At 40.8% G+C, this 27,041-nt stretch overlaps 1 protein-coding gene across 3 annotated transcripts in view; it reads right to left on the reverse strand.

Moving 5' to 3' along the window:
* Positions 1 to 8,377: 8,377 nt before the first annotated feature.
* NBEA (neurobeachin) overlaps positions 8,378 to 27,041 on the reverse strand; it is a gene marked incomplete at both ends in the record, with an annotated part of 605,261 nt that continues 586,597 nt past the window's right edge. For all 3 annotated transcript variants that reach the window (XM_079722002.1, XM_079722001.1, XM_079722000.1), the window contains 8 exons: positions 8,378 to 8,468; positions 10,353 to 10,504; positions 11,291 to 11,487; positions 13,752 to 13,853; positions 22,373 to 22,543; positions 23,067 to 23,222; positions 25,121 to 25,192; positions 26,773 to 26,965. In XM_079722002.1, coding sequence (XP_079578128.1) covers positions 8,378 to 8,468; positions 10,353 to 10,504; positions 11,291 to 11,487; positions 13,752 to 13,853; positions 22,373 to 22,543; positions 23,067 to 23,222; positions 25,121 to 25,192; positions 26,773 to 26,965 — 1,134 coding nt within the window. The remainder of the gene's footprint in view (positions 8,469 to 10,352; positions 10,505 to 11,290; positions 11,488 to 13,751; positions 13,854 to 22,372; positions 22,544 to 23,066; positions 23,223 to 25,120; positions 25,193 to 26,772; positions 26,966 to 27,041) is intronic.

Below are 27,041 nucleotides of genomic sequence, written 5' to 3' on the forward strand. Positions count from 1 at the left end.
ACCAGAGGCAGGGGAAGCTGCCGGCTCAGCCCCACCCACAGAGAACACAGGTTCCCTCAAAACCCCCTGCGGCTCCTGGGAGAGCCCCTGCTCACACTCCCTCCATCCAGTCCTGAGAGGCAGGGAAAGGGCTTGCAGAGCCCGGGCAGCGGGGGTACAAGTGCCCCAAATCCCGGCCCCATCGGCAAGTCCTGTTCTCACTTCCTTACTTACTGCCTGTGTGGCCAACCGAGGCAGAGGTCATGGCCTCTCTGGCCATCAGCAACCCAGTAGGACGGAGGAGTTGAGAGGACCAGATGACCTCTGCAGCCCCTCAACAACACCCTTAAGGGATCCTCCCCTTGGGCCCGTGGCCTGGCACCCCCAGCCCTACCCCCTGCTCTGGGCATGGAGAGCTTGACTCTTCCCGAGGTCACCAGCCTGAGGGGCGCTGGCTCAGACCATGAAGCCCAGGGCCATTCTGCCTTCAGAATAATCCCCATGGGAACCTCTTGCCACACAGAGGGGAGGAAAGTCTGTACAGAGGCCTCCGAGCTTCTAACCACAGGTTTCCCTACCAGGGTTTTGGCTCTAATCACCAACAGGGAAAACAGCTCATCATCCAAAAGAAAGAACACTCAGAGTAGGCCCTGCTGAGAAGCAGGCTCTCCCAGCGGTGTTGGGTGGCTTCCTGTTTTGTTTCTGTGTGGTCGGGAAGGGGCACCACAGAAGAACAGAACTCAAACGAACCAAATCTTTCTGTCTTCCTAGGTGCTGACCAGAACTGAGACCCAGGTTTCTGTCTGCAGGTGGTGGCGGGAGGCCGCGGGCCCTGCCTCTCCCACAGAGAGCACAGGTTCCATCCAAAAACAGGCGCAGCCGTTCCTGGGAGTTTTGGCCACGTCATCACAACACTCAGCCCGGCACCTGAGGACTTCTCTGTTCAGGGGGAATACCTCACAGAGAGGGAGCGCTTTGTGATTTGGAAAACATGCAGCCTGCACAGGGCTTTCTCTACTGCACACCTGAAGAGCCACACCTTACAAAGTTTCCATAACCTGCCCAAGGTCCCCAAGCAGGGGAGCTAGGGCTCAGACCCGAGTCTTCAAGTCTCAGGCTTACTGGTTTTTTTCCTTACTCGTTGGTTTATTCATTCATTCAATCAACATTTTCAAGGGCTTAGCATGTCGGTTCACAGTCCAGTGGAAAAGACAGACACATAAATGACAGTGACAACGCAGTTTTGTGCTAAATGCCTGCAACACCAAAAGGAAAAATCCTGGCAGTTTTGTTGTCATGTAGTGGAAGGGAGATGTGTGTCAGTGAGCTGTGAGAATACAGGGAGATGGTGCAAAAGGAGAGGTGTGTGCACTGAGAGATGGGCACCAACTACACAGAGAGGGGGGCTTCATGGAGGAGGCGGCATGGAGCCAAGAAAAAAAAAAAAAAAGAGTGCTCATCAAGACAGGGCAGCCAAGATGGAAGACCTAAAACCCACAGGAGAAAGGGGCAGGTGGCGATGGTGGTCACCGGCTCTGAGGACAGGACTGGCTCAGGGCGGACAAATTCAGAGTGGTTGTAGGAGCCAGTGTGAGGCCGGGCATATTTTTAAGTTTTAAAAGAACATTTTTTAACTGAAGTATAACATACGCACAGAAAAGGACACAAATCTTCACTGGACCGCTCAGTGAACGTTCACAAGGTGAACGGACCTGGATAACACACGCAACTCCTGAAAAGGAGCCCAACATGGCAGAACAGACCTCCAGCGCCCAGGAGCCCCAGCGTGGCCCTCACCAGTCATGACCTCCCATCGAGTAACCACAATTCTGATTTCTGACAGCACATATCAGTTTCACCAGTCTTTGTACTTTATATAACATGGAACACGCACTCTCTTGTGCTGGTATTTTTAAATCAACATCTATGTTTGATTACTGGGCACAAAGCTGCCAAGAGCATTCTTTTCCATGTCTTGCTGATGGATGGAAGCAGGGGTTTCCCTTGGATCTTTATCGAAACATGAGACTGTGGGGTCATACACAGGCAAGGAATATTCTTAGCTTTACTACCAAATTTGAATTTGTCACATTTTTCTAAGCAGAGATAGGGAGCTAGAGGCAGGGAACTGCACCAAAAAATACAGCTTTGATCAACTTGGGGTGGGGAGAGTATTCATTGGCCATTGACTAAAGCAGGGGTCCAGAAGTGGGACACCTCTAAGAATGAGGGCAATTTGGGTGCCCAGGGACTCGTGGGTGGCAGACAAGTACCCCTGTTCTGGCATCTCTCCCGGGTTTATTCTCTACCGTTGCAAAGGGGCTTTCTCTACACAATGGAGAACTGGTTGCTGGCAGTCCCCAGTTTCTCAGTGACAGATTAGTGACACCAGAAGAACGAGAAGACTTCTCTCTCCCTAGAAGACTTCTCTCTCCCTCCCTTCATAATATAAAAATTTCACGGGAGGTCACTGGTAGATCTACCCTTGACCAATCACTGGGGTCATCAGAAAGGAGGTGACATGGTGGGACCGGGATGGGTCCAGGAGGTCCCCAGGGGTCGAGTCCCAGTAAAAAAAAAAAAAAAAAAAAAGTCACATGACAGGTAGAGGAGGAAAAGTTACCCCCAGAAGATCCACAGCAGATAAACAGGGAAAGGGACGCCAAACAGACGGAAACGAAACACGCCCTAGACGGTGGAAGGTGACGGCCACCCGCCGCGCGAGCGCTACTGAAGCTTGACTTATGCTGTAAACAACACAATGCAGATACTATTATCCCCATTTTAACTGACGAGAGGACTAAAAAGTCACTTCCAGAGGTGCCCAGTAACGGGACCCTGGCCTTCAGCGGCCTGAAACGCCCAGAATATGAGGAGAAGCTCTTACCTCAAATCATGTCGGCTCCGCTTCTCCCGACGGGATGAAGGTGGGTAGGGAGCAGAAATTTAAACACTTAAATATTCCTTCTTTTGTAGCCTTGGGCGTTGCTATCATCGGTGAGTCCCCGAACCTTGACGGGAAAGGCCCACGCCTGTGACTGGGTCCCGTAATTTGGCCGTAAACCTCTCTGCCGCAAACATTAATTAATTAGCCGTAAGGCAATTTTGTCGTAAAAGATAAACTAACTGACCCTTTGGTTTGACACATATAATAACCTCCACCTGCCCCTTTCTCCTGTGGTTTTTAGGTCTTCCATCTTGGCTGCCCTGTCTTGATGAGCACTCTTTTTTTTTTTTTCTGTCTTGGCTCCATGCCGCCTCCTCCACAAAGCCCCCCTCCCTGTGTAGTTGGTGCCCATCTCTCAGTGCCTGGAAGGTGCAGAGTTGGACCCACATCTCCCATAGAACTCTGGAACTTCTATCAGCGGACATGCGACACGTGACAATACGGCAGCGCACACAGCAGTGTAGAAGGCTTTCACTACCCAGGACAAAGCTCAGTGACAAATAGCATCCTAGTACTTAGAAACTGATGGCTGATACCTCTTTTAATGAAGGAAGACACTTTATGGGGACTTCCCTGGTGGCGCAGTGGTTGAGAATCCGCCTGCTGATGCAGGGACACGGGTTCGAGCCCTGGTCCGGGAAGATCCCACATGCCATGGAGCAACTAAGCCCGTGCACCACATCTACTGATCCTGCGTTCTAGAGCCCGTGAGCCACAGCTGCTGAGCCCACTCACCACAATTACTGAAGCCTGTGCGCCTAGAGTCCGTGCTCCACAGCGGAGCGGGGGTGGGGGTGGGGCCCACTGCAGTGAGAGGCCCGCACACCGCGGCTAAGAGTGGCCCCCACTCATGGCAACTAGAGAAGGTCCGCGTGCAGCAACGAAGACCCAACGCAGCCAAAAATAAATAAATAAAATAAATTTATATATAGAAAAGACACTTTATGGAAAAAGTGCAATGCTGAAGGAGGAGATAAATCAAAAAGCAAAAAAAAAAAAAAAGTGTAAAATACTATGAATGTAAGACTTGGGAGACAAGTGTTTAGATAAAACCTCCAAAGTAAAATCAGTTATTTGAGCAGTATTGCCATGAATCTATGCACATTTTAAATGTATTCAACTATTTGTATTTTGCAATAAAGTCCTCTTTTGTTACTCATTGTTCATGTTTCATGATGTCCTTTTTCATGTCCCTCTTATACTTTTAGTTATTTTGTCTTTTACAGCAAAATTGCCTAATGGCCAATTAGTTATGTGGCAAAAATGTTTGGGGAAAAGATGCTTACAGCAAAGAAACTTACGGCAAAAAAACCTAGAACTGGCTGTGACAGTAACTGGAGAATGGAGCTCTGTGGAAGGACCACAGTGCAGGGCGGGAGAGGCTACCTGCAGCTTTGGGTGTCAGGGCAGTGGGAAGAGGGAGGCCCCTGAATATTCCTGTCAAATTTGCCCAGGGGTCCGGGCTTCATCTATTTATCTATACATCTGGCAAAGCTACATTTACTGACAATCTACTCTGAATCCAACACTGCCCTAAGGATCCAAGATAAAAGAGTTCCATTGCCAAGAAGTTCACAGTCACAGGGGAGGAGAGGCTAGTAAGCTATGACAATACACTGCTCTGCAGTGACAGGGACATGCCAGGTGTGAGGAAGCTAACCCAGGGGTCAGGGAAGGCCTCATCGAGGAGGGGACACTTGAGCTGTGACTATGACAATAAGTAGAAGTGTGATGATGTTGTAATTTACTTTAAAATACCCAGTATAGGCAATGTGATAGTATGTATTAATGTTCTCTGCACGCTAGGGGCCAGTTTCCCTGATCAGAAATTTACACTCCAGATCATTTAAATAGTAGAGTCTCAACGTAAAGTCAAGGGCCAGAGCTCCAGCTTCCTTATCCCAAAGGAGACCAGAAGCTTTATTAGTTAGGAGAGTGAATGTTAAGACTGACTTTTCAGTGGGGAAATTACTGACTTCTTAATTAGCATCACTGATGAAAGTAATGGTATTTCATACATGTGAATTCAATCTACACTGGCTACAGTATTTTAGAGACTTTTCCTACTGCTCCATAGCCAGGGTATAAGAATTGACTGAGGTCTTTAGCCTGTACTCTTGGGGTGGTACCCAAGGCTTGATTCCTAAATGATTGGGTTGGAGGAGTCTGGTTGCCAATGGTATTACAAGACTAATGGGATCCTGCTTCCAGATGACCAGTGCACCTGCTTCCAGTGTATCTTCCATGTACAATGATTGTCAGATCACCGAAAAAGGCGCTGGACTTCCCAAGCTCACAGAAGACTTCTGTGAATGGTCTCATGCTTGCTTGCTTGCTTGCTTGCTAAAACGTGTTTGCTGAAGATGTATTTCTACAATGTGGCAGAAATTGATCCTGAAAACTGTTTTCATTATAACATAGTGAAGATGTGGGGGTTGGGGACTACCTTTACCTGCCAAAAAGCCTGTGAATGAGCAAATTGGTTTAGGTCAATTTGCAGCAAGGAGTGCCACCAGGTGGTGCAGATAAAGAGGAGTTCTCTGGGAACACACTAAGAACCAAGGCGCAGGGTAGATCTCAGCCACTGGTAGTAGGTGGGTTTGCCTGAGGTGCAGGGTGTCAAAGGGAGGGGGAGGTGAGACTGTTTCCCTCCTGGAGGATTTCTGTGCTCTCCTGAGTCTGGGCTTCATCCCTTACATTAATGTGTCAACAATGTGCCCAGGGGTGACCCACATCAGAATCACCTGGGTGGATGGGGCCCTAGATTCTGCTCATAGAAGTAAGCTCCCCAGGTGATTTTTCACCCACCAGAGTTGAGGAACACAAGGAAGCCATGGCAGGGTGCTGGGCAGTGGGATGACTGGGCTGGTGGTGTAGTCAGACCCTCAGGCAGCAGTCTCATGGAGTACGGTGGGAGGGTTCTGATGTGAGGCCCAGATTCTGGTCAAGAGGTCTTGGTGACAGTCCAGGCAATGGTTCTGGAAGTGGGGCAGTCGGTTTAAAGAGGCCTTGAGGTAATGACCAGCCTGAGGAGTGATGGATGGGCTGTGAGAAGGGCTGGGTTGAGGGAGCCAGCCGGGCTGAGGATGACCGACAGACGTCTGGTTTGGGGCCAGGATGGAGGCTGTGTCCTTTTTGTCCCGAGAATGCAGATGGACGCTTACCTGTGGTTCTGTTGCTCCCTGGGCCTGTCCGGAGCCCCCTCAGTCCGGCCCCTGTTACCTGCCTGCTCTGGTCAGCGGCTCCTCCACTCCCTCCTGCGTCGGGCCTGGTCAACGGTATATTCTAGAAGGCACGGTTCAAATGAAAATAGCACGATTTGCTAACTTTCATGTAATGGGCTGTTACACCCTTCCCCTGCATTTAGTTTCTTTTAAATGAAACAAAAATAACCCCAAAAGTGGACTATGCAGAAGAAATAACAAGAGCTGTTTCCCTCTGGTCACTGGTGCCCCAAATCCCTGCCAGATGGTCAAGCAGAGAAGCTCATGTTTCAGCAAATTACAGAACCTCATTAGGACTCTATTTCATGTTCTTAGATGCTCTAGGCCTTTATACGAGGTGACGTTGATTTCTTAAACTTGTATGACAACATAATGAATGCACATAAGTGAAGTGTCCAATGAAATGTGAAAAAATCGGTGAATTCTTTGCATATTTTATTTTTCTTTTTTTGATTTCCAACTCACACACATCTGGCATATTTTACATCTTTGCAATAAAACATGGTTACAATAGCTTAAGGAATTTATATATCCAAAATATTTCACCATGATCTCAAGATGAAATGAACTTGTCTTCCAGATGTTCATTATCCTCCCAATTCTAAGCTACAAACTCAAGATATTGCTTACAGCCTGGTGATGAATAAATTAATCATTACGCCGATTCCCCAGAATTTCAGAATCTCATAAATACAAACAACGATGAAGAAGGAATTCAGTGCTAAAACTTACTAGTACAAGGTGGATAACAAATAAGTAATCACATCAATAAATAATGATATGTTTCTGGTGCAAAGTGCCAATACAAAGAACCCATTATCTTGTTTTATCTTTTTAAATAAATGACTGCAAGTGAGTGTAAATTCTGAGAAAATTACATTCCTGTAACATGCCTCATAGCCCTACCGACACAATATGTACATATCTATGACGATACAGTCACCAAATATACAAAGAAGAAACATGAATAAAGTGTATATACCCCTGGGTGTATAACTTGATCAGTACAATGTATGGAAAATCATTTGATAGCCATCATTTTATATCATAAAAGATGAAGTGCCTCAGGCTAAGAATGTGGCTTTAGGTGAAAATTTCACAAGAACCTAAAAGAATAACGTCAGTTATTGTTATAATAAAGTCTGACTTATTATTAAAGAAACTAAGCTATTCAAGAACCAAAGAGAGAGAGAGAGAGAGAGAGAGGGAGAGAGAGAGAGAGAGAGAGAGGAAAAAAAAAAAAACCAGCAAAAAAGTTAGCATCAGATTCTCCTCCCCTAATGTACACACGCTAAGCCAGCAGGATGATTCTGGAAGAGTTGTCCAGGAGTTGGGAAGTCATTACTATGGAACTAATGATCGGGACTCCTATTTATACAATAAAACCAAGACCTCATCCCTAAGCCCCCTTTCTGCTGTGTCTTCAAATTATGAAGGTTAGGGCTGAATTTTCTTTGTATCAAGTACCAAAATGGCAAATAATGGCTTAGTATTCAAATGCTTTATGAGCAAATTTCACTTAGAAGGGATGAATTTAGATTTAAAAGTGCAAAACTATGTATTTTGGTGAAAATGTCAAAAATTACTGATTGAGCCCAAATTCAATCCTTTCATACAAGCTGTGTCCTTGGACAGATCTTACTATTTCCTAGTGTCAATGCACCTGTTCCATCAAGACTTCAGGATTAAAGAACATGCAAGTTGTAACTCCACAATAAAATTAAGAAATGTTTTGTTCTTTATACAAGGTTTTACTTTTACAAAAGTATCCCTTTAAATAAGATGCATCTGATGTACAAAGTATCAAACGTGTTTTTTTTTTTTTTTTCTCAGCTTGAAAAGAGGCTGGAAATGGGATGCAGGTTAGGTTCAAAGCTTAAACTTTGTAACAACTGGACACAAGGTTCCTCAGAATTGTCAAAAGTCTCTTGTGACACGTCCTACTACCTTTTCTCAATAAACGACAAGATATGAAATAATTACCAAAACACCTCTTAATTCATATAATTTACATGATATAAGCTTGCTTGGTAGCAGCTGGTGTTCAGTAGTGAAAAAACACACAAAGTAAAATGGCTGCTGACTACAATGTACAGCTATTGCTGGGTGTGATGGAATGTACAAACGGAGGTCGATGTAGACGAGTTTTTTTCCACCAGAGATATTGCCTTTCCATGCAGCACTTGTGCTCTCAGCTTTAACTTGGCTTTTGGTTCTCCATTTGTCTTCAGTATCTGTTCTGATGCTCATAATGCCACCGATTAAAATCTATATTAAAAGCTACAATGCTACCAGAAGCCATGCCAGTGATCAGAGTCCTGGAAAAGCAGAGGCGGTAGTTAAGAGAGACACAAAATCACTGATGTGGTTCTACTTTACACTAAACAATAGCACGATCTCAAAGTTCACCAGGTTTTACTTTTGGGTGCCCTCAGATAGGATTAAAATTTATTCTTGGTTCTCCTCGGAGAAGCTGAATCAATTCCGAAAACACCTCGACTGCCAGACCAAGTGTTGATTAACTTCTGATCAGACAACTCATCAGATAAACACTTTCTGAGTAGGCATCCTCACTGCATGTTTATCTGTCAGTTTGTAACTTACGTGCATATGCTACTGCTCCAACATATCAAGGACATCATAAAACAACAATAATAATTGAAATTAAGGATGAGGTTGAAAAAGAAACAGACACTTGGTTAGTATCTTTCCTTGCTCCTCCTGGGAGACCACTAAGACGACTACAGCCTTGCCTACGCTCTCTCTCTCATCTACCCTCTCCCCCATACTGAGTGAAGGATAAAGATCTTACAAAACCTTTCCTGCCCTCTGCACCCCTTGAGAAGACCTAATCACTTCCTTCTTCTGTTTCTCTGCTCCTGCTTCCCTCATATACAATTATTATGATTATTTGAGCTCTTTGCAGTCAGTGATCTTGTTTTGTATCCTCATGACTGTGCACAGTGCTTAATCTACGATGGTGGCAGCAAATGTTTGCAACATGAATACATGAATGAATAAAACTATCTGGGAGAATATTTAAACTACTTAAGAACACGAATCATTTCAAATACTTTAGAAACACCCATGTATATAAAATAATTACATGGTAAACCATTCCCGTTTATGAAAACGGACTACGGCATTTTGGAACACGTTTGGAACACTCTGATAATAATCTGCTTAAATTTTCTTTAAAACAGGTTGGGCTGCAGATCAAATACCCCTTCCCCAAACTAACTTAAATTCCATTGCTTTCCTTGATGACTTCAGTACCATTTTACTATAGTGTGAAGATGCTTTGTTAAATTTATCATAGAAGCCTTAACATTCATACTGTTTTAAAACCAATACTCTTATAAAGAATATACACATAGTTGAAATAATTCGGTTAATAAGCTTTTCTTATTTCTGTTAAATATATAGCAAAAAATGAGAAATTACTGTATTAAGATTATAGAGTTTTAATTTATTTTTTAAATTTAGAAATTTAGACTTTATATTCCAATTATTCTTTTCACTTTATAATAAACCCAAAGGCAAACTTTAGGAAATAACAAAATCTTGTTGCAAATTGAGGAACAGTAGAAAATCATATTACTTTGTTAACATTCCTGTCAATTCTTTCCAAGAAAAGATTATAGTGTCTTAGGGAAATACATAAAATACCACAAAATAACATAAATGGCAGATATGTGAATAAGAAAATGGGGGGGGGCGGTGCTGGAGATTGTTTCAAGTAATGAGTGCCTTGTATTTTTAAAACAGAGGCCAGCTGTGGTCTGTACTTTGCATTTGGCTGCATTTAACTAGATGTATGCCTCAAGCCGAGACTCTGCTAAAAAATATGTGTTTCTTTCACATAATGTAAGCCAGGCAGGCCTGTCTGAGACCAGGTAAGGATGTGAGAACAGAGAAGTTGGTGGGGATAATTCTACATTTTGGGCAGTGTCTAGATGCGCCTGTTTTTCTTCAGACCCATTTCTTTCTCTTCTCCCCCTTATTCTCTTCCTCTGTTTCCTTCTTACCAGAAGCCTTTCTTACAGTACTTACTCCTCTCCTCAATTTACCCTTTTCTGCACTAGTCTTTCTTCCATCTGGATGCTGGAATCTCCTTCACAGCAGGGTTCACCCTTGGTAAAATGTTAAGGACTTTCAATGACAGTTCTTGAGTGATTACATTTCTCCCCAACATGGCTCACCTCTGGTCATGGGATAAGTCCATTGCTCTAATGCCAGCATCACATCCGGGGTAAATGTACAGCTGCTTGAAGTCACAGGCCTGCCAAACCTCCACCACACCATTGTCCCCTCCGGTCACCAGGTTCTGGCCATCGCTACTCAGGAGAATGGCCTTTGGACAAGGCAGAAAAGCAACCATTTCTCTCAGTGTTTCCCAAAAGATCAGTGGGTACTACTGAAAGGCACTTAATACAGGTCCCTTGTCATTATTTTCTACTTTTAGCCACTTGTCCAAATTTTCTAAACTCCAATCTATAGACTTTCCAATGTGGAATTCATCAGAGTTCTTACATAAACAAAGGATCTTATTAAAACCAATTTAGGTTACAAAATAACAGAAGTCCCAAAGAGAATATTATCAGTCTAATCCAGAAAGAACTTGAGAATTAAGTAACATGATGTTTTGTTAAGTTCTGAATACTAGCTATGTCAAGACTTTTAGAACAAATGGCAGAAGCATATTTAAAAGCTGTTTTTAATAATGATAAACCAGCAATTATAATTCATTTGCGAGTGATGGGCAATTTGGTATGTAATTTTGGTCTAGGGTTCAGAAGATAAGATTCTTTGACAATAAACTCATTTTTAATGTCAGGGGAGTTCAACGCAGGAACAAATGTTTGTAAGAGGAGATTAGGAAAAATCTCCTTAAGGGTCTAACCTCTAATCAAACTACAGCCATCACCTCCAAAGTCTAATTCACTGAGTTAGCTACTTGGGATTAAAAGAACTTTGGGTTTGTTCAAAGCATCAATCAACATGAATTTATATGCTTTTACAAACCAACACACATTTACCTGGATACCAGAGAAATTCTATTATGAGTCATTTAATGTAAAATAGTCAATCTTTAACCTCTTGGCTAGGTCCCCAGTTAGCACGGAACATGCGGATTTACCCGTGTTGAATCGTTGATCTCCATTTGAGCCAAAAGTTTCCCATTGATGCTGAAATTGCTGAATCGCCCTCGTTCATAGTAGATGATACAGTGGCCTTCACTGGAGACAGAAATCAAGCGTGGGAACAAGCAGTTTTCTGGTCCTTCGAGGGCTCTTAGCAAATCTCCAGTGATTGTGTGGACGAGGCAAGGGCCCTCTGCAGAGCGGGGAACAGCAAGGCCAGAGTCATTGGTGACGACCAGTCACGTATTAGCTCCCACACACCTGCAAACTGTACCTGAATAATACACTCAGATTTGTTGAAAGAAGGTAGAAAAGAAAAGAACTATGGTGGCAAGAGCCAAGCACTGATGTTAGATTTCAACAGAACAAGTACAGAGAACTGTTACATAACACACACGTGTCTTCCAAACTTTTTATCTAGGTCAGTAGTTGCTCTTTTCCTTCATGAGATGATATTCATTAAAAAAGGATACAGTTCATACGTTACATAAGAATAAAAGACTGTATGTCGAAGTTTTCTCTTAATTTGTGTTTAGAAATTTTTCTTTAGAAAGTTCAGGAGAATTATCAAAACAATCACTAATTTTCTTTAGTGTCATCAAAATTTTAATTGTACCACATAAATACAATACTATCAAATAATAAGTTTTACCTTTCTATAGTCTATACATAAAATGTAAAAGGCAAAATTAAGAAAAGGAATCCAGTAATTCAGACTGTAGGAACACTTTTTCTTTTTTAAATAAATGAAGAGTGAGGCGAGAATGTAAAAGTAGTATGGGGAGTGACTTATTTTTTCTCGGGTAGAAATTTTAAGATAAAACATTCAGTAGTCAAGTTCATACAAATAATTGGTTAATGTAGTTTGGTATTACCTGTCCCCCACATCCCCCAGAAAAACTGCATAAAACCATGCATGGATTACATTCTTATTTTTCAAACAATTGATTTCAGTAGATACATATTTTACAAAACAAGTGACATTATAAGGCTATACCTAAATGTTTTCCTGATTACTAAAGTAATAGATGTGCATTCCAGAAAATACAAAGAGTTAGAGAAAAAAAAATAGCAATCACTTCTAGTATCAACCGTCATCTATAGAAAATTAATGTTTTTCCCTATGCATATTGTGTCTCGTTTTCCTTCCCTTTCCTTTTTTTCTTTTTTTTGCTTTACAGAACAGAATGCTATTACATGTTATTTCTAAAACAGACATTAAAAGACATTTATTGAAAATATCCTATGTGTCCCTCTCTGGGTTATTTATTCTTAAATACAAAAACACAGTGTCCCTACCTTCAGACATTATACCCATTATCTATAAAGCAGCCAGAATAAGCTCTTAAAAACCAAATCTGATCACCTCATCACCTTGCTAAAAGACTTCAATGGCTTCCCACTATACTCAAAATAAAATACAAATTGCAAATACTTGTGCCGCGGGGGCCCCTCACCTCTTCAGCCTTTGTCTCCTTACGTCCGCGGTGTCCTCACCGCACTCGGCTCCTTTGGTTTTCTTTCAGTTTCTCCTAAGCATTAGGCTCCTTATTGCCCCAGAGCCTCCCATGGAGAATTGGTATCTCAGCCAGAATTAGAATTCAAATTTCCTGACTTTTCCCGAAACAGTACTTTTTCCACAAAAAGTCAAAAGAACTAAGTCATCATATTTCCTTTCCCATCTACCACTACACAGTCCCCAGCCTTGAGAAGAAAATGACTTGTGGAGGGGGTTGGATCCAAGGCTGTGTCTGATGAGCAGCCTGAGGCCCCCATGGACCCCACCATCATGGATATCTTCCCCTTGTCTTTCATTTTTAATTTTTTTACTATATTTTTGTTTTTGGCTGCGTTGGGTCTTCGTTGCTGCATGCGGGCTTTCTCTAGTTGTGGCAAGCAGGGGCTACTCTGTTGCCATGTGTGGGCTTCTCATTGCAGTGGCTTCTCTTGTTGTGGAGCATGGGCTCTAGGCGCACGGGCTTCAGTAGTTGTGGCACACGGGCTCAGTTGTGGTTTGTGGGCTCTAGAGTGCAGGCTCAGTAGTTGTGACACACGGGCTTAGTTGCTCCGTGGCATGTGGGATCTTCCTGGACCAGGGATCGAACCTGTGTGCCCTGCATTGGCAGGTGGATTCTTAACCACGGCGCCACCAGGGAAGTCCCCTCCCCTTGTCTTTTAAATGTTATCTGTAATGACTGCATCATATGGGTGTGCTGCAGTTTAATTTACCAGTGTTCTGGCTAGAATGCTGGTGAACACAAAATACTACATAATATTTTATATGTATTTTATATTAGTACTAGCAAGTATTAATAATAAAACTAAACAACTACAAAAAACCTAGGGATTACATTTGTCTATGGAGAGCCTCCTAAAGGAAATAAATCATAAATCATGGTTAACTTGTGAAAATCGTATAGTGTTTAAAGACCGAAAATGAAAGAAATGTCTTCTGACCTTTAGCACCACTGATAACAAGTCCAAGTTCGGCACAGACAGAAACACAGACAACTTCATGGTCATGGCCCGTGAGGACAGCTCTTGGTGCAGGATAGTCACCTGCAAGGGAACAGCAGCGGAGAGTCACTACAGACCGATGGCGGGAATGAATGCCATTAAATTATGCCATTAAATTGAACGTTAAAAATAGCAATCATTGTTTAGTAAGGGCATTTATTAGCTGTGTGACCATGAGCCAGTTACTTAACCTCTCTGACCCCCTTTCTTATATCTTAGAGAATATTGTGCCTTTTTAATGAGTTCCGTGTTTTTCTCTTCTGTTCATTCTGCTTCACCTTGTTGTTGAGTCTGTGATCTTTCCCTTACGGTGCCTGAGACCCTGCATGCTGGCCTGTTTTCCTCTGTGCGCTCATGTTCTGGACGGGGTTGAACCACCGCTCCCTCATCTTGTCTCTCAGAAAAACATCCTATGCTTTGGTCTCGGCGACGCTGCTCTTTCTGAGAGCTGTCCCCCGGGTTGCAATCCCCCGGCCCCCACTGTAGAGGGGGCAGTGGGGGAAGTGAATGTCAAAGGGATGGCACTTGTGCCCACCACCTGGGCAGCCCCTCCCTTGACTCTGATGTGATGCCACAGCCCTGAGCAGCTCGACTGGTGCTCCGATTCCCTGCCCCACAGTGGCAGGAGGGAAGGCATCAATAGATCGTGGAAAATTCTGGGAAGACAGAGCATAACTAAAACGCCCTACCCAGCAAGGCACCCAACACTCTTCCCCTCTGCCAATATCTCCTCCTTCAGACCCACCGGTCTTCTGTCTCTCCAGGAACTGCTCACAGTTTTCTGTGAGTTTCCTCAGATCCATCATGTGAGCCTCCATTTTGCTTTTGAGGCATTTCTTTCTTAGATGGAGTATGGGAGGGAGAGCTGAAAGCCCACGTTAGTTTGTCATTTTATTCTAAATTTATGTATCTTGCTATAATGTGTTTGAGTATTGGCAGAATATCCTCTTAGATTTGTCAGCAGTCCTAGATTTGTCCGACACATAGTTATATAATTTATAAACTTACGCTTCGCAGATGCCCTGAGCTTCCTGACAAAATGAAGATTAATTATTGATAAGATTTTATGTGTAATATCATCCTTAATTTTTCTAAGTGATTATTTTACCTTGGAGAGACTGATGAATTACAAATCCTGCAATTATATGTTTAATACAATTTATAGAGAGTTTTCTAAACCTTTCCCTTATATGCTACAGAAAAAGTAAAAAGCAATCTAGTTCTACTGCAGGGAATTAAAAAAATGTATAAAAATATTAAAAATCTTCCTTATGTATGTAATATATTTTATATTAGAAAATAAAGTTTTTCAAAGGCTTACCTCTGATTTAGAAAGCTTAAAATGTTCTATTTTTCATTACAATTCCCCCATATCATTTGAATAAACTGTGAAACTTAACTATTAGGGGATTTTGTAGGGCCCCTGAAAGCACTGTTTCCCTCTTTCAACTATAGAAAAGTAATTAAAATGTTATTCAGGGGTTTTGAGTTGGAGAACCTGCAGCAGGGGGAAAGCGTATTTCCTATATTTCATTTCATTTTCAGGGACAGATGTCACACACCCCAACAATCATTCAAAATCCTAGGAATATTCTGTCACTGTCACATCACAATTGATGGATGTGGCTACGGGTTAAAGGGCCCTGCGCAGAGGGAGGTGCAGGTGAGACCTCTCCTCTAAGGACCACAGCACCACTGCCCTCCTTCCCTCATCACTTCCTCAGGAGAAGAGCTTTCTGGGTGATGGAATTACGATGAATGATGAACAAACACGTCCAAATTTGAGATTCCTTATAGGCAAGCATTTGGAAACTCCAAATATAAAAGTCTTATAGTAAACAGATTCCACCTCATTTTTATCAAAAGATATTTCAATATCCTCAAGATGGATGATAAAAAAAAAGTGCAAAGGTGTTAGATGCTGCTACCCACAGAAAGCTGACAAGGAGAGCATTGTCAGTGTGACAGTCTGTGGCTTTCAGAGAAATGATCAAAGTAAAGATTGCTCATGGCTCTTACTATTTTCAACCTCATTTATGGGACTACTAATACGCAGGGGAAGCTTTGGTCCTTCTGAATTGGAGCTAAACAAAAACAGCAGAGTTTTTCTGCGAACCTCAGTGCAGTTCTGGGGGAGTCGGAAAATGAACCTCTTGATGATGTACGACATTCAGGTTTTATCTGCGACCTTTGCTGAGTCACTGAAGAATCACTGCAGAAGGTATTTTCATTCACGTTTATACTATATAAAAATGATGGACTTTTGACTTGAAATCCCGGAACAAAAGATTTCAAAGGGTGCAGCAGTTTCATCACTACTCTGATTTCTAGATTTATTCTGAAAAAATTATGTTAGACATTTGCTGGGGTAGCTCAGATAAACTTAGTTTGTGAGGATTTCCTATTGAGGTACTGTGTCTTCAGCGACCTGAGGGCTGCTGCAGAGGTTTCTGGCCCAAGCACCAGAAACACCTGGGCCTGCATTTTCCAGAGGTCACAAGGTAATCCACATAAAAACATTCCATGGGTTGGAAAACGTCCCATGATGTGGTTTCATTTCATTACACAATCACAGAGTACTTGATGAAAAATAGAAGATCGATATAAGCCTATTTATTCACTGACTCTAAGTTGTTCTTTTTCTTCTTCAGAAAGGACACTGACCACATTTTCCCCTGAGCCCTGCTGTTTCGGGGCAGATCTCTTCTTCCCTTGAGGTCCTGAACCTGGATCTAGGCCACAGTACCTTACTGTCCTACCATCTCCTTCCCCAATCAATAGTATAATCCACCTGCCTTTCCCAAGGAGGTAGAGCTTTCTGCATGATGCCCAGAGAGCCCGCTGGTATAGATCCGAGGCTCCCTGATCACGAGAACATATTATTAGTCACTCTTGTTTTTTATATTGCTTCTGACCCAGGACAAAGACCCTTGCAGCCTCAGTTCCATAAAGGGGAAGGAAAAGCAGAAACTGAGTGGCAAGCAGCCCCCTTCTTAGTCAGGAACCCTAATGTCTCCTAATGTTGGGCTGAGGGAATGGGAGGGCTGAGAGGTCTCCTGCAGAATGGGCCTGTATTAGGGATGCTACATTATAGACATTATCTTTTGGCTCTCAGAAAGCTCTACGAGGTAAGATTATTACACATGTAACTATGCTTCCTCTCAAAGTTAATGAGAAGAGGTTTAACATTTACTAAACCCTAGTTAAGATTCCTTGCTCTGAGAAGTGAGACAAACTCATCATATATATATATAATATATATATCATATTATATATATATATATCATATTATATATATAAAATATCTTCAGGCTATTCTTTGTCCACCCTTTCTTCATCCCCTATAACACCACTGGTTAGTGGTGGCTGTGGAGCTGGGCACCAGGATGGTTGTTTTAAAAGAAGGCTGGATGCAGACAAAGCGAGGGATGTGATTTGGCAGATGTTTAGTGACAGGTTGGGGCTGGCGGGAGGGTCAGTGTCCAGAGTTGAAGCTAACACAATGGGAGCCCAGGGAAGGGATGTGTGCACAGCTGGAGTCTCCTTTTCAATGGGCTTCTTGTTTCATAGTTTGTATAATTCTCAAACGTGAGCTGAAGACTTGTTTTTCAAAAGTGAAACAGAAAAAGCATGATAACAATGTCATACATATTACTCAATGCATATTTGTAGATTGGATTTGAAAAGATGAACAGTAAATTCTCTTTCAAAGTTTCCTGTGGCTATGATTTTAAAAATGTCAACAAACTCTCTATCAGGCACGTTATATCTGGTATAAACATGAAAACCACACACTTTACAAGCCGACTGGATTTGGAGCCGAGGTCCCAATGTATTATAAGTGTCTGCTGAAGAGACAATGTTGCCTTGCCCCTCTTGTGACTATCTCGTTGGAAGCTACAGCACGTAATGAGAAATGTCAAGTCCCAAGATCAATGAAATCTGGGGCTCTAGGGATTCAACAGGAATAGCATTGATCCTTTTAAAGAACACCAGTCAGAGATGGGCTGTAATATATTGCAAAGAAGGGCTCAGGAGGATAGGCAGCCAAGTCCACGATACCTACCTGACAAAAAATTCCATCAGCTTTTACACAAATTGCCTGCTCTGTTCTCCTTCCTTTCAGGCGATAGCCTGCTTCCAATTAAAGTGCGCAAATTAATTTTTATCACTTCCAAATTAGTTTCAGAATTTGTGTAAAAGTCTGTTTCAGATGAAAGCATCTGTCCCTCACATCTCTGCAAGTCTGTTATCTAGTCAGGGACCTATTTTACATCTACAAGAAAACTGTCTATGTTCAAAGTCACAAGTTTGAAAGAGTAACAATGAATATTAGCATTAAATATATTAATAAAACGACTATAATTCAACTGGAACCTCTGCCAGGTAGCCTCTGCTTGTTTCTTTTATGGTCTAAAACTCTATAATAATCTGCTTACACATTTTCATTGCCTTTGCGGCAAATTCATTAAAACTATAAAAATAGTTAGAAAAAGATATATTTATGAGATGTCCAAGTTAGTCACAACAATATATTTGACACACAATGAAACCGTTAACTCTTTCAAACCTACCTAAAAAAATTCACAAACATTACTTATTTTTTCTCTGTGGCACTAACAGAGCTAGCCATTAAAAAATAAGGATGACAATGCAAAAGAAACATACATATATTAAAGCACCTGAGTTTATCCTGAGGAAGTTTTAGTGATGTGCACATAGGGTGAGTAAATGAATCCTATTACGTTATGGTGTCGTGCTGGATAAATATGATTCAGCCTCTGACACACAAAGCAAATTCAGTGTCCACACCAAGACCAAGTCCTGAATTCTAACAGCTACTGGGATATTACGTTTCATGCTAGGACTTCCCCCTTCAAGTCGAGGTTAATATATACAGCCCTCGAAACCTAAGGGTGTTGTGTCACACACTTTAATATGAATTTAGACATAACTAGCTTTTTGGTCTTGTGTAGCAATGCATTATGAGACAGAAAGAACATATAGCCTGATTCTCTGACCTGTGAATTGGTAGCTAGAATAAAATAAAACAGGAAAAAAAAAAAACCCAAAACCCTTTCCCTTCATTTTGTGAGTTTTCTGACAGCAAGGATACATCTGTGTCAACACCCACTGCCAGTCCCTGATGTGGCAGTCAATTCAGTGTGTGCTCTGACTGCCTTTGCAAAAGGTGAGCTGACCAAAATAGATGGTCTCTCTAGGCATGCCTACATGAGCTGCTAGGTTGGCTGTTTTCACAGACTGAGTCACAAATCAGTCAAGTTAATCAAATACTAAATATGACTAATTATGATTTTTTACTGTGTTTTACTATTATGATTTTTACTATCCGTATGGCAAAAAGCTGAAACCAGTTTTTACATAATCATCAATGTGTGCCCAAGATGTAATGTTAAGCATTTTGTAGATACAAGTACTTATGACACTAAATATTATCTGATAGCAATTCAAGACTCATGTAATACTCAGTATATTCACTACTTCCAAGCAGGACAGGCAGTTTCGTGGTCATAATATAGGCTTTTGTAAACCCCAGAAAGTCAGAATTGGACTACCCAGCACTCCCAGCTGCTAAGGTAGTACCAGCACACAGCAGGCATTTAATACATGCTTGCTGCTTGACTAATACTTGAGCTACTCATCCTGTTTAATCTAAAAGAGCATACTTCTCCCTTTATGTTAAGGATAATGGATCAGATGGAACCACATTACATATGCCCACATTAAATGCCTGGGAAAGTCTTGGCGGGTTGGGTTTTATGGAAGTCCTTAAGTTTCATAATGATGACAACAGTTTTTAATCAAAAAATAAATCCCCCTAAATGGAGGCAATACTGTATGGATAATATTATGCAATAATGTCTTAGGGATAATCTTGTCTTTATTTAAAACTTAAAATTCTACATTTTAACAAATCCAGTATTCACAGTTTTGTTCTTAAGGATTAACATAAACATTTCTATTTGCATAGTTCCTGTTGAAAGGAACTTTAAACACTCTAAATATTTTTACATTTAACTTTTCTTGCTAAGTGATGGAAGACACAATCAACTGTTAACCATCATTTGGTTTAAAAGGTCATTAGAAAATAAAGTAGTTAACAGATAATTACTATAATTTAACATTTTTCTTTAAAATTCCTTTTTTTTTTTTTTTTTTTTTGCGGTACGCGGGCCTCTCACTGTTGTGGCCTCTCCCGTTGCGGAGCACAGGCTCCAGATGCGCAGGGTCAGCGGCCATGGCTCATGGGCCCAGCCGCTCTGTGGCATGTGGGATCTTCCCAGACCGGGGCATGAACCCGTGTCCCCTGCATCGGCAGGTGGACTCTCAACCACTGTGCCACCAGGGAAGCCCTAAAATTCCTTTTTTTAAAACATCTTTATTGGAGTATAATTGCTTTACAGTGGTGTGTTAGTTTCTGCTGTACAACAAAGTGAGTCAGCTATACGTATACCTCATAGCAGGACATTGTATTATCTTCTCTGCTACCAAATGGTAGTTTTTAAGAAATGAATTCTCTTTTTTGGAAATATCATTTTCATCATTTTTGAGCTTCACTTTGAAGATGTTAATTAATTGGATTTAAAACCCTATTCTGCTTCTTTAAAATGTTTTTCTGTCTAAAAACTTCTAATTTGTGTCAGTAATGGATGGAAGATACCACACAGCCCTGCTGCTCAGTTCAACTTTTCTTCTTATGAACACTACACTCATCTAAAAGGAAAAAAGGAAACTGGGAAATACGTAAAAATACAATTAGATAAAATACATGTGATAATGTACCATGCTTAAAAATAATAAAATATAATAATAATAAAGTAGATCAAACATTTTTTACACACACACACACACACACACACAAATATCCTGCTAAAAATGAAGTTTCCTTTTTTAAGGATATGGTTTTAAAAAGGAGAGTAAATAAGGAGGTAAACTTACTAGTATTTAGAGTATGATATTCGGTATAATGTACAATTGGTAGCTAATTAGTTGAGCTGGTTGGAAATCAAGCAACACTGAATATGCGTTTTCCTCAAACCAATATCACATCTTAGTTCACAACTTACAGCAGAGGCACTTTCTCTTATTCAGTATCTACACTAAGTGACACTACTTCATATTACACTTTTAGTTTCTTCATTTACTGTTCTTCACCTCTAGCTATGGGCAACAAGAATAAGTCACCTGGTCATCTAGTTCATTCTCCTACCACCTTTATATATATATGTATATGTATATACATATACATATATATATGTGTGTGTGTGTGTATGTATGTATATACACACATATATATATATATATATATATGAAGCTTTCCATGCCTAGCTCTCTCACAGGCTGGAAAGGGGCCAGCCATGTAGTTACAATACCGCGTCCTGTACACGTCTTTTCTTCTCTACTTTTATAGTATTTCAGTGGCAGGTGCACAGCATTCCTGGAAAATTCCTATCTCTGTTTCATCACAAATATTCCCAAACTCATGTTTCAGTTTATTTTAGAGAACTGTTAAAGCTGTGCCCAATGTACAAATCATAATTAGAATAATCCGGGTTTAGGTACTTGCCATTATCAACCCTTTACAGAAAATATTCTCTATTTTACAGGAAACATGTGTATGTGAAACATTGAAAGCTTGGTAATTAAAGACAGTAATTATTTCTAGGAAATGTCTTATCCAGTTCTTCAGTCATTCAACAATATTTATTGAAAACCTATTATTTGTGCAACTATGCCAGGAACCAGAGACTTAAGATGCAGAGAGAGGGACTCATGGTCCACTTCAGTGTTTCCTCAGAATAGCAGCTCCAAGGAATAATAACTGCTCTTCCATGAATGAAACGTTCCATGGAAAACATGTTTGAGAAACTGTGGGTTATCAACAGCTTTCCTTGTGTAAGGCTTTCAGAGCTCACATAGAAAGTAAGCGTATATGCGGTGTTTTCTAGAATTGTTTTACTCTGGAGTCCCCCCATTTTTTTCCTACAGGATATTTTTGGGAGCACTTTTGAATAAAAAACACTCAGGAATCATGCCAAGCAAGAAATCATCTTATTCAGCTTTGCCTCGCCAGGGCCTAATCTGAAGGGGGTATTCAGTTATTGTCAAATAAATAAACAGATATTTACTACACCCCATGGTAGAAAGCAGTAAGTGTCCTCTTGAGGAACAAATAAAACATATGGAAATTCAGAGAAGGGAGAGACTACACTTAGCTGAGAGAAATCATACGAAGTTGAATGGACCCGATGACACTGAAGGAAATTTCGGCAGGATGGGGACATTTGGAGACTGGGGAAGGGCTGCTGAGCACAGGGTCAATGTGAGGGAATCTGGGAGTTTCCTCAGGTTGAAGGTTATAGTGGTCGCTCTTATGTACACTTTGAATATAGCCACATTCCAACGTAGATGTTTGCTGCTTAAGCTTTCGTATTTTAAAACCCTTACAACACCAGCAAAAACTATTAGGAAAATTAAAAGAGTAAAACATGTTTAAATGAGTTCTTAGTCTGATAGGACAATTCTAGACAAATACTTACTGCTGTTTGGGTTGTCTCCTATGATATGGTGTCGCCCACTCCAGTACCAGAGAAGCAGGGTAGCATCTCGAGACCCAGACACGATGTAGCAGTCCCCACCTATGTATGACTCAGACCTGGCCAAGCACGTCACTACATCCCAATGGCCAAATACAATCTGAGTTAGCTTCCCTGAAACACAGAAATGGTAAGTCAAATTCATTTGCTATTTTTCTTTAAATGGTAATAAGCTTAACTTTACTAGATTTGTGAAAGGTGAATATATAGACCTGCAAACTTACAAGGTAATTTTGTAACAAAATCTAGCTACAGATTTGGTTTCTTGAGTTGCTTCTGAAAAAGTGATACAAGAATGTCACTTGGGACTTCTTAAGAAAAGAACATAAAATAACACAATCATGATTTTTTTTCAGGGTTGGGCCAGACTAAGGGGAGGTTTAAGGTCTTTTATTAGACCTGATTTGTGGGAAGGGGACTGTAGTGCCAGTTGTCCTATGAACTCAGAGCTCAGCTCACACTGAAGTTCAGAGTGGATAAAATTATAAGTAGTCATTTGCTTACAATGTGAGCATTTAATTTGAATCTCGGCACTCAAGATGAAAATGCCTACGTCATTAAGTATGATTTCATATGAAGCTTTAGGTGTAACAATTGGCATTTTGAAGAGGATAAGGTATTTCATAGCTCAGTTTACCTGTTTCTGTAGAATAAACTCTGAAGCTCTTATCCCAGAATCCACAGATAAGAATATAGCGATTGTCTGCTGTGACCACAAAACAATGGGCGTTGATTTGTATGCTCTGGTCAACAAGGTCTGTGATCTGCCGTTTGTTCACACCAGAGTTATTGGCTAAACGTAAATAGAAAAAGAACTTTAAAGAAAGATTCCACAAGAGTTTCACCAACCACTTATAGAAGGAATACTTTTATGCTTCATTTACCTAGAAATGGGTTCTTAAGGCTGTAAGATTATTGAGATTGTAACATTTCCCCATGAGAAATATAAACTCTATAGTAGCAGTGATTATTTATGAACCATATTATATATTAAAAACTTGTTGGAAATTTAAGTTCTCCAGCGATATGAGGACTTCAAGATGTGAATTTACAACATAATAAAAATATTTAAATGCACTAAATTCAATAGATGTTCACCCTGCACAAGTTCATTAGTGTCCAACAAGTTCAATACTAACGAGGAATAAATATTGTATGAAGTATGTTACATAAGGAAAAAAACGTCTTAATATTTGCCTCCATCTGTCATTTTCTGATGGCATTTACAATTCATGTGAAAAGAAGAAAGTAGGGGTTTGTGGGAGGGGTGTTGTTATGTAGGCAGCCCCTCAGGGAACTTTAGGTCAGCGGCTTTAAAGACCTGGATTGTCAACAAACAGAAACCTTTCCAGAGTGGTCTGGCAGGGGAGGAGAGGAATAAGAAAGATGGGAGAGGGACTGGGGAGGAAAGAGACAGGCAGAGAATCAGTGGGTAGCACTGGGATTGAATCTGAATAAAGTCAGGAACTCAGACACACCATCTGATTTCCCTGGTGCCTGTCTGTATGCCAGCCTGTCCCTTACTCCACGCCGTCCTTTCAGGCTAAATCCCTGGGCTGAATTCTTAAACAGAAAATGCAGATGTAGAAGATCAACATCACTTTCTAACACCAATTAAATCTAAGTGCTACTATTTGTGGATATCTACTAACACTATAATAGTAATTACTAGAGAAGGTAAAAAATAAGAAATAATTTTAAAAACAGCAAAGGAAAAGAAAAGCAAACATCCCAAGTCACTTGAAAACTATGTAATTGGTCCTTGATTAATTAGAATACAGCTATTAATTTTTCCACAGTTACACTCCAGCTGTACGTGACACTGTCGATGTCTTTTCAGCAGAGAAACAGCTAGACCTCAACTCTAAAAATATTCCTTGTCCTAAGCGTATATTCTCCTAAAGAAATGTTAAGTACTATTTTGTGTTGGAGTATAAGGAACTAACCCAAATGGCTGTCCCTCATCCTATTTCTGGGTTCAAAGATGTAGGGTGGATTAATCTAAGAAAAAAATACCATAACTTGTATATGGCTTTATAATTTTTCATATCATGTTCAATTTTTTTCTAATTTAGTTCTCATAAGATCCCATGAGGACAGGCAGAACAAACATGATTAGGAACCATCTTGCAGACATGAAACTGAGGCCCAGAGAGATTAAGGCACTTGCTCTGGATCACACAGCTAATAAATGTGTATGTGATTATTTTAGAACACTTGGAATATCTGCTGCAAATAGTTATAGCTCCCGAGTTTGCAATTCATATGAAATCTTTAATTTAAAAAATGTTTAGCTCTAGTGAATGGAGATTTCCAGAAAAGAAATTCTTTAGTATTAGTTTTCTTTAGTAATAGCTTTGAGTCCTTATATATTTCAAATAATATAAAGTTGTTAAGGAAGAGTTGAGGCTGAAAGAAAGAACAGTTTGGAATCATTTGCGTTGTTTAGAACCAACCTAAGTGACCTCCTAAAATACCAAGAAAATGCCACAAATAATTATTTTAATACCAACAAATTCTTAGATTGCATGTTATGATTTGCACACAGCTCCTTGATGCTAATTTGATGTTATCTGCACATTAATTTGTGGCAGAAAAAACTATTATTCAACTATCATTTGTGATAAATAAACACATAGATATCTATGGAGAGGCAGCATCCATGAAAATGTGTTTTTGTTGCTAACATACCAATGAGTGGATCCATTTCAATGGGAAGATGATGGGCTTGATCCAAGGAGTAACCTGGAGCTCCTCTGAGGCCTAAAGATTAATTAAAAGAGAAAATGGCCATAAAATTCTCAGAAAGGAATTTCCTAATAAGCAGTGTTTTATAATGATTATACAATAAATATATTTGCTTAAAAATTATTTGGTAAATTACTGCAAGAATGATTCAGTCACACTACATGTTTTTGTAGACAGTCTTAAAAAAATCATCACAACAGGGACTGCTAGTCTCCACTTAAGATGGAGAAAGCTGGGAAGAGTGTTATCCTAACAAGAAGAAAAAGCTGGATAAAGTAGAAGATTACAAAATTTCTTGAACCCATCAGAGAGCTGAAATCTAAGAAAAGGTCATGCCTACAAGTAGGGATGGGTATGGGTACAGGTCCACCTGGGTCAAAGCAGAGAGGAAGATGGGGATCCCATCTAAGTGGGCCTTCTTTCAACAGATGACAAGTCAACTGAAGGTACAAAATTGAGCCACACCTAAAATCTTAACCTAAAAGCTACTTTCAGAGGATTAATATTTGGAGCTTGACTGAATTCATTAGTCATAATTTTTTACATGTGGTTATATAACATATAAAACTTTTAAACAATTCTAAAGAAAGATCAATTCTTTATAGCTTTCTTTCAATGCAAAACATTTCTAGAGGCTAAGACTCCTGTGAATAAAGTCCTATTTTTAAAAGATGTCTGCTGCTTATTTCTGATTGAATGGAAGTCGTTCTACCTCATGTTGAAAATATCGCCAATAACTATAAAATAGGGGTATTTAGAAACTCTTAGGAGATGAAGCTAAAAGTCGTTTGGTTTTTCAGAGTGATGCAGAAGTCAGTAGAATAGAAAGATTCAGGTGAATTCGGCGTGTCTCATCATTCAGTCTTAGAGATATGGGAATCCTTGGGCTTCCAGGGAGATCTTAAGTGATGAACCCGGCCAGCTAAATCAATTAGCCACATCCATTCCTGTCCTGGCTAGATAAGTATCAATATGTCTAATTTTTATGACAGAATTATATCACTTCAAGATATACTGGTTGGAAACTTCAGGAATGAGTTTGGAGAAAACACACGTGGAATCACTGAACGATTTAGATTTTGTCTTTTCTCAAAGACTCTAAGCTCCAGAGAGAGAGCCGTGCTGTCCGTCTTGTCCACTGTTGTACTCCCAGTGCCCAGGACCACTGACACAAAGTGGTCATTCAGATATTTCCTAAATGAATTAATGAAGTGGAAGAAAGAGGATTTGAAACCATCATCTAGAAAATCTAGATTCAAAATCACTTTTGTTTAATATGGGATAAAAGTGTTTTGTTTGTTTTTTTTCTCCTGGGGGGCAGGGTGGGAGGACCTGAATTATCTGCAGGACTGCTTCAATTTGTCACATACTTATTGGCTACTTAACCATTAGCCAAGCATTCTGTGCAGCACTAAAAGACAGCAGCAGTGAATAAGACAGACAAGAGTTAATCAGTTAGGTTCGGCAATTATGTCCTCTGCCGCTTTCTGCAGCTCATCTGGCGCCCTTGCTAGCCCGCAGAACGCCTACCCTACCCTACCTGAAGCGCAGCTTCTAAGAACCCGTTAGTAAGGGGCTCCCTTAGGTACACATACCCACTGTGTTGTGCCATCGGTTCACTGCAAACAGTCTGCTGCAGGTCACGGTCACCACCGCAGGGATGGTCAGGTGGGGGAGCGTGTTGGCTGCCACATGCGTTACTGGAGAATTTGATGGAAACTTCAGCACCATGATCACATCCTGCTGCATCTGATCTTTAAACATGAGTGGACTCTGTGGAAGGAAACACTGTTGAATAGAAAGGGAAGAGAGCAAAGAAAACAAAAGGAATGACACAGTTAGTGAAAGCTCGGGGGAGAATGAA

This window comes from Hyperoodon ampullatus (genome assembly GCF_949752795.1).
Source record: "Hyperoodon ampullatus genome assembly, chromosome: 16".
Taxonomy (NCBI): domain Eukaryota; kingdom Metazoa; phylum Chordata; class Mammalia; order Artiodactyla; family Ziphiidae; genus Hyperoodon; species Hyperoodon ampullatus.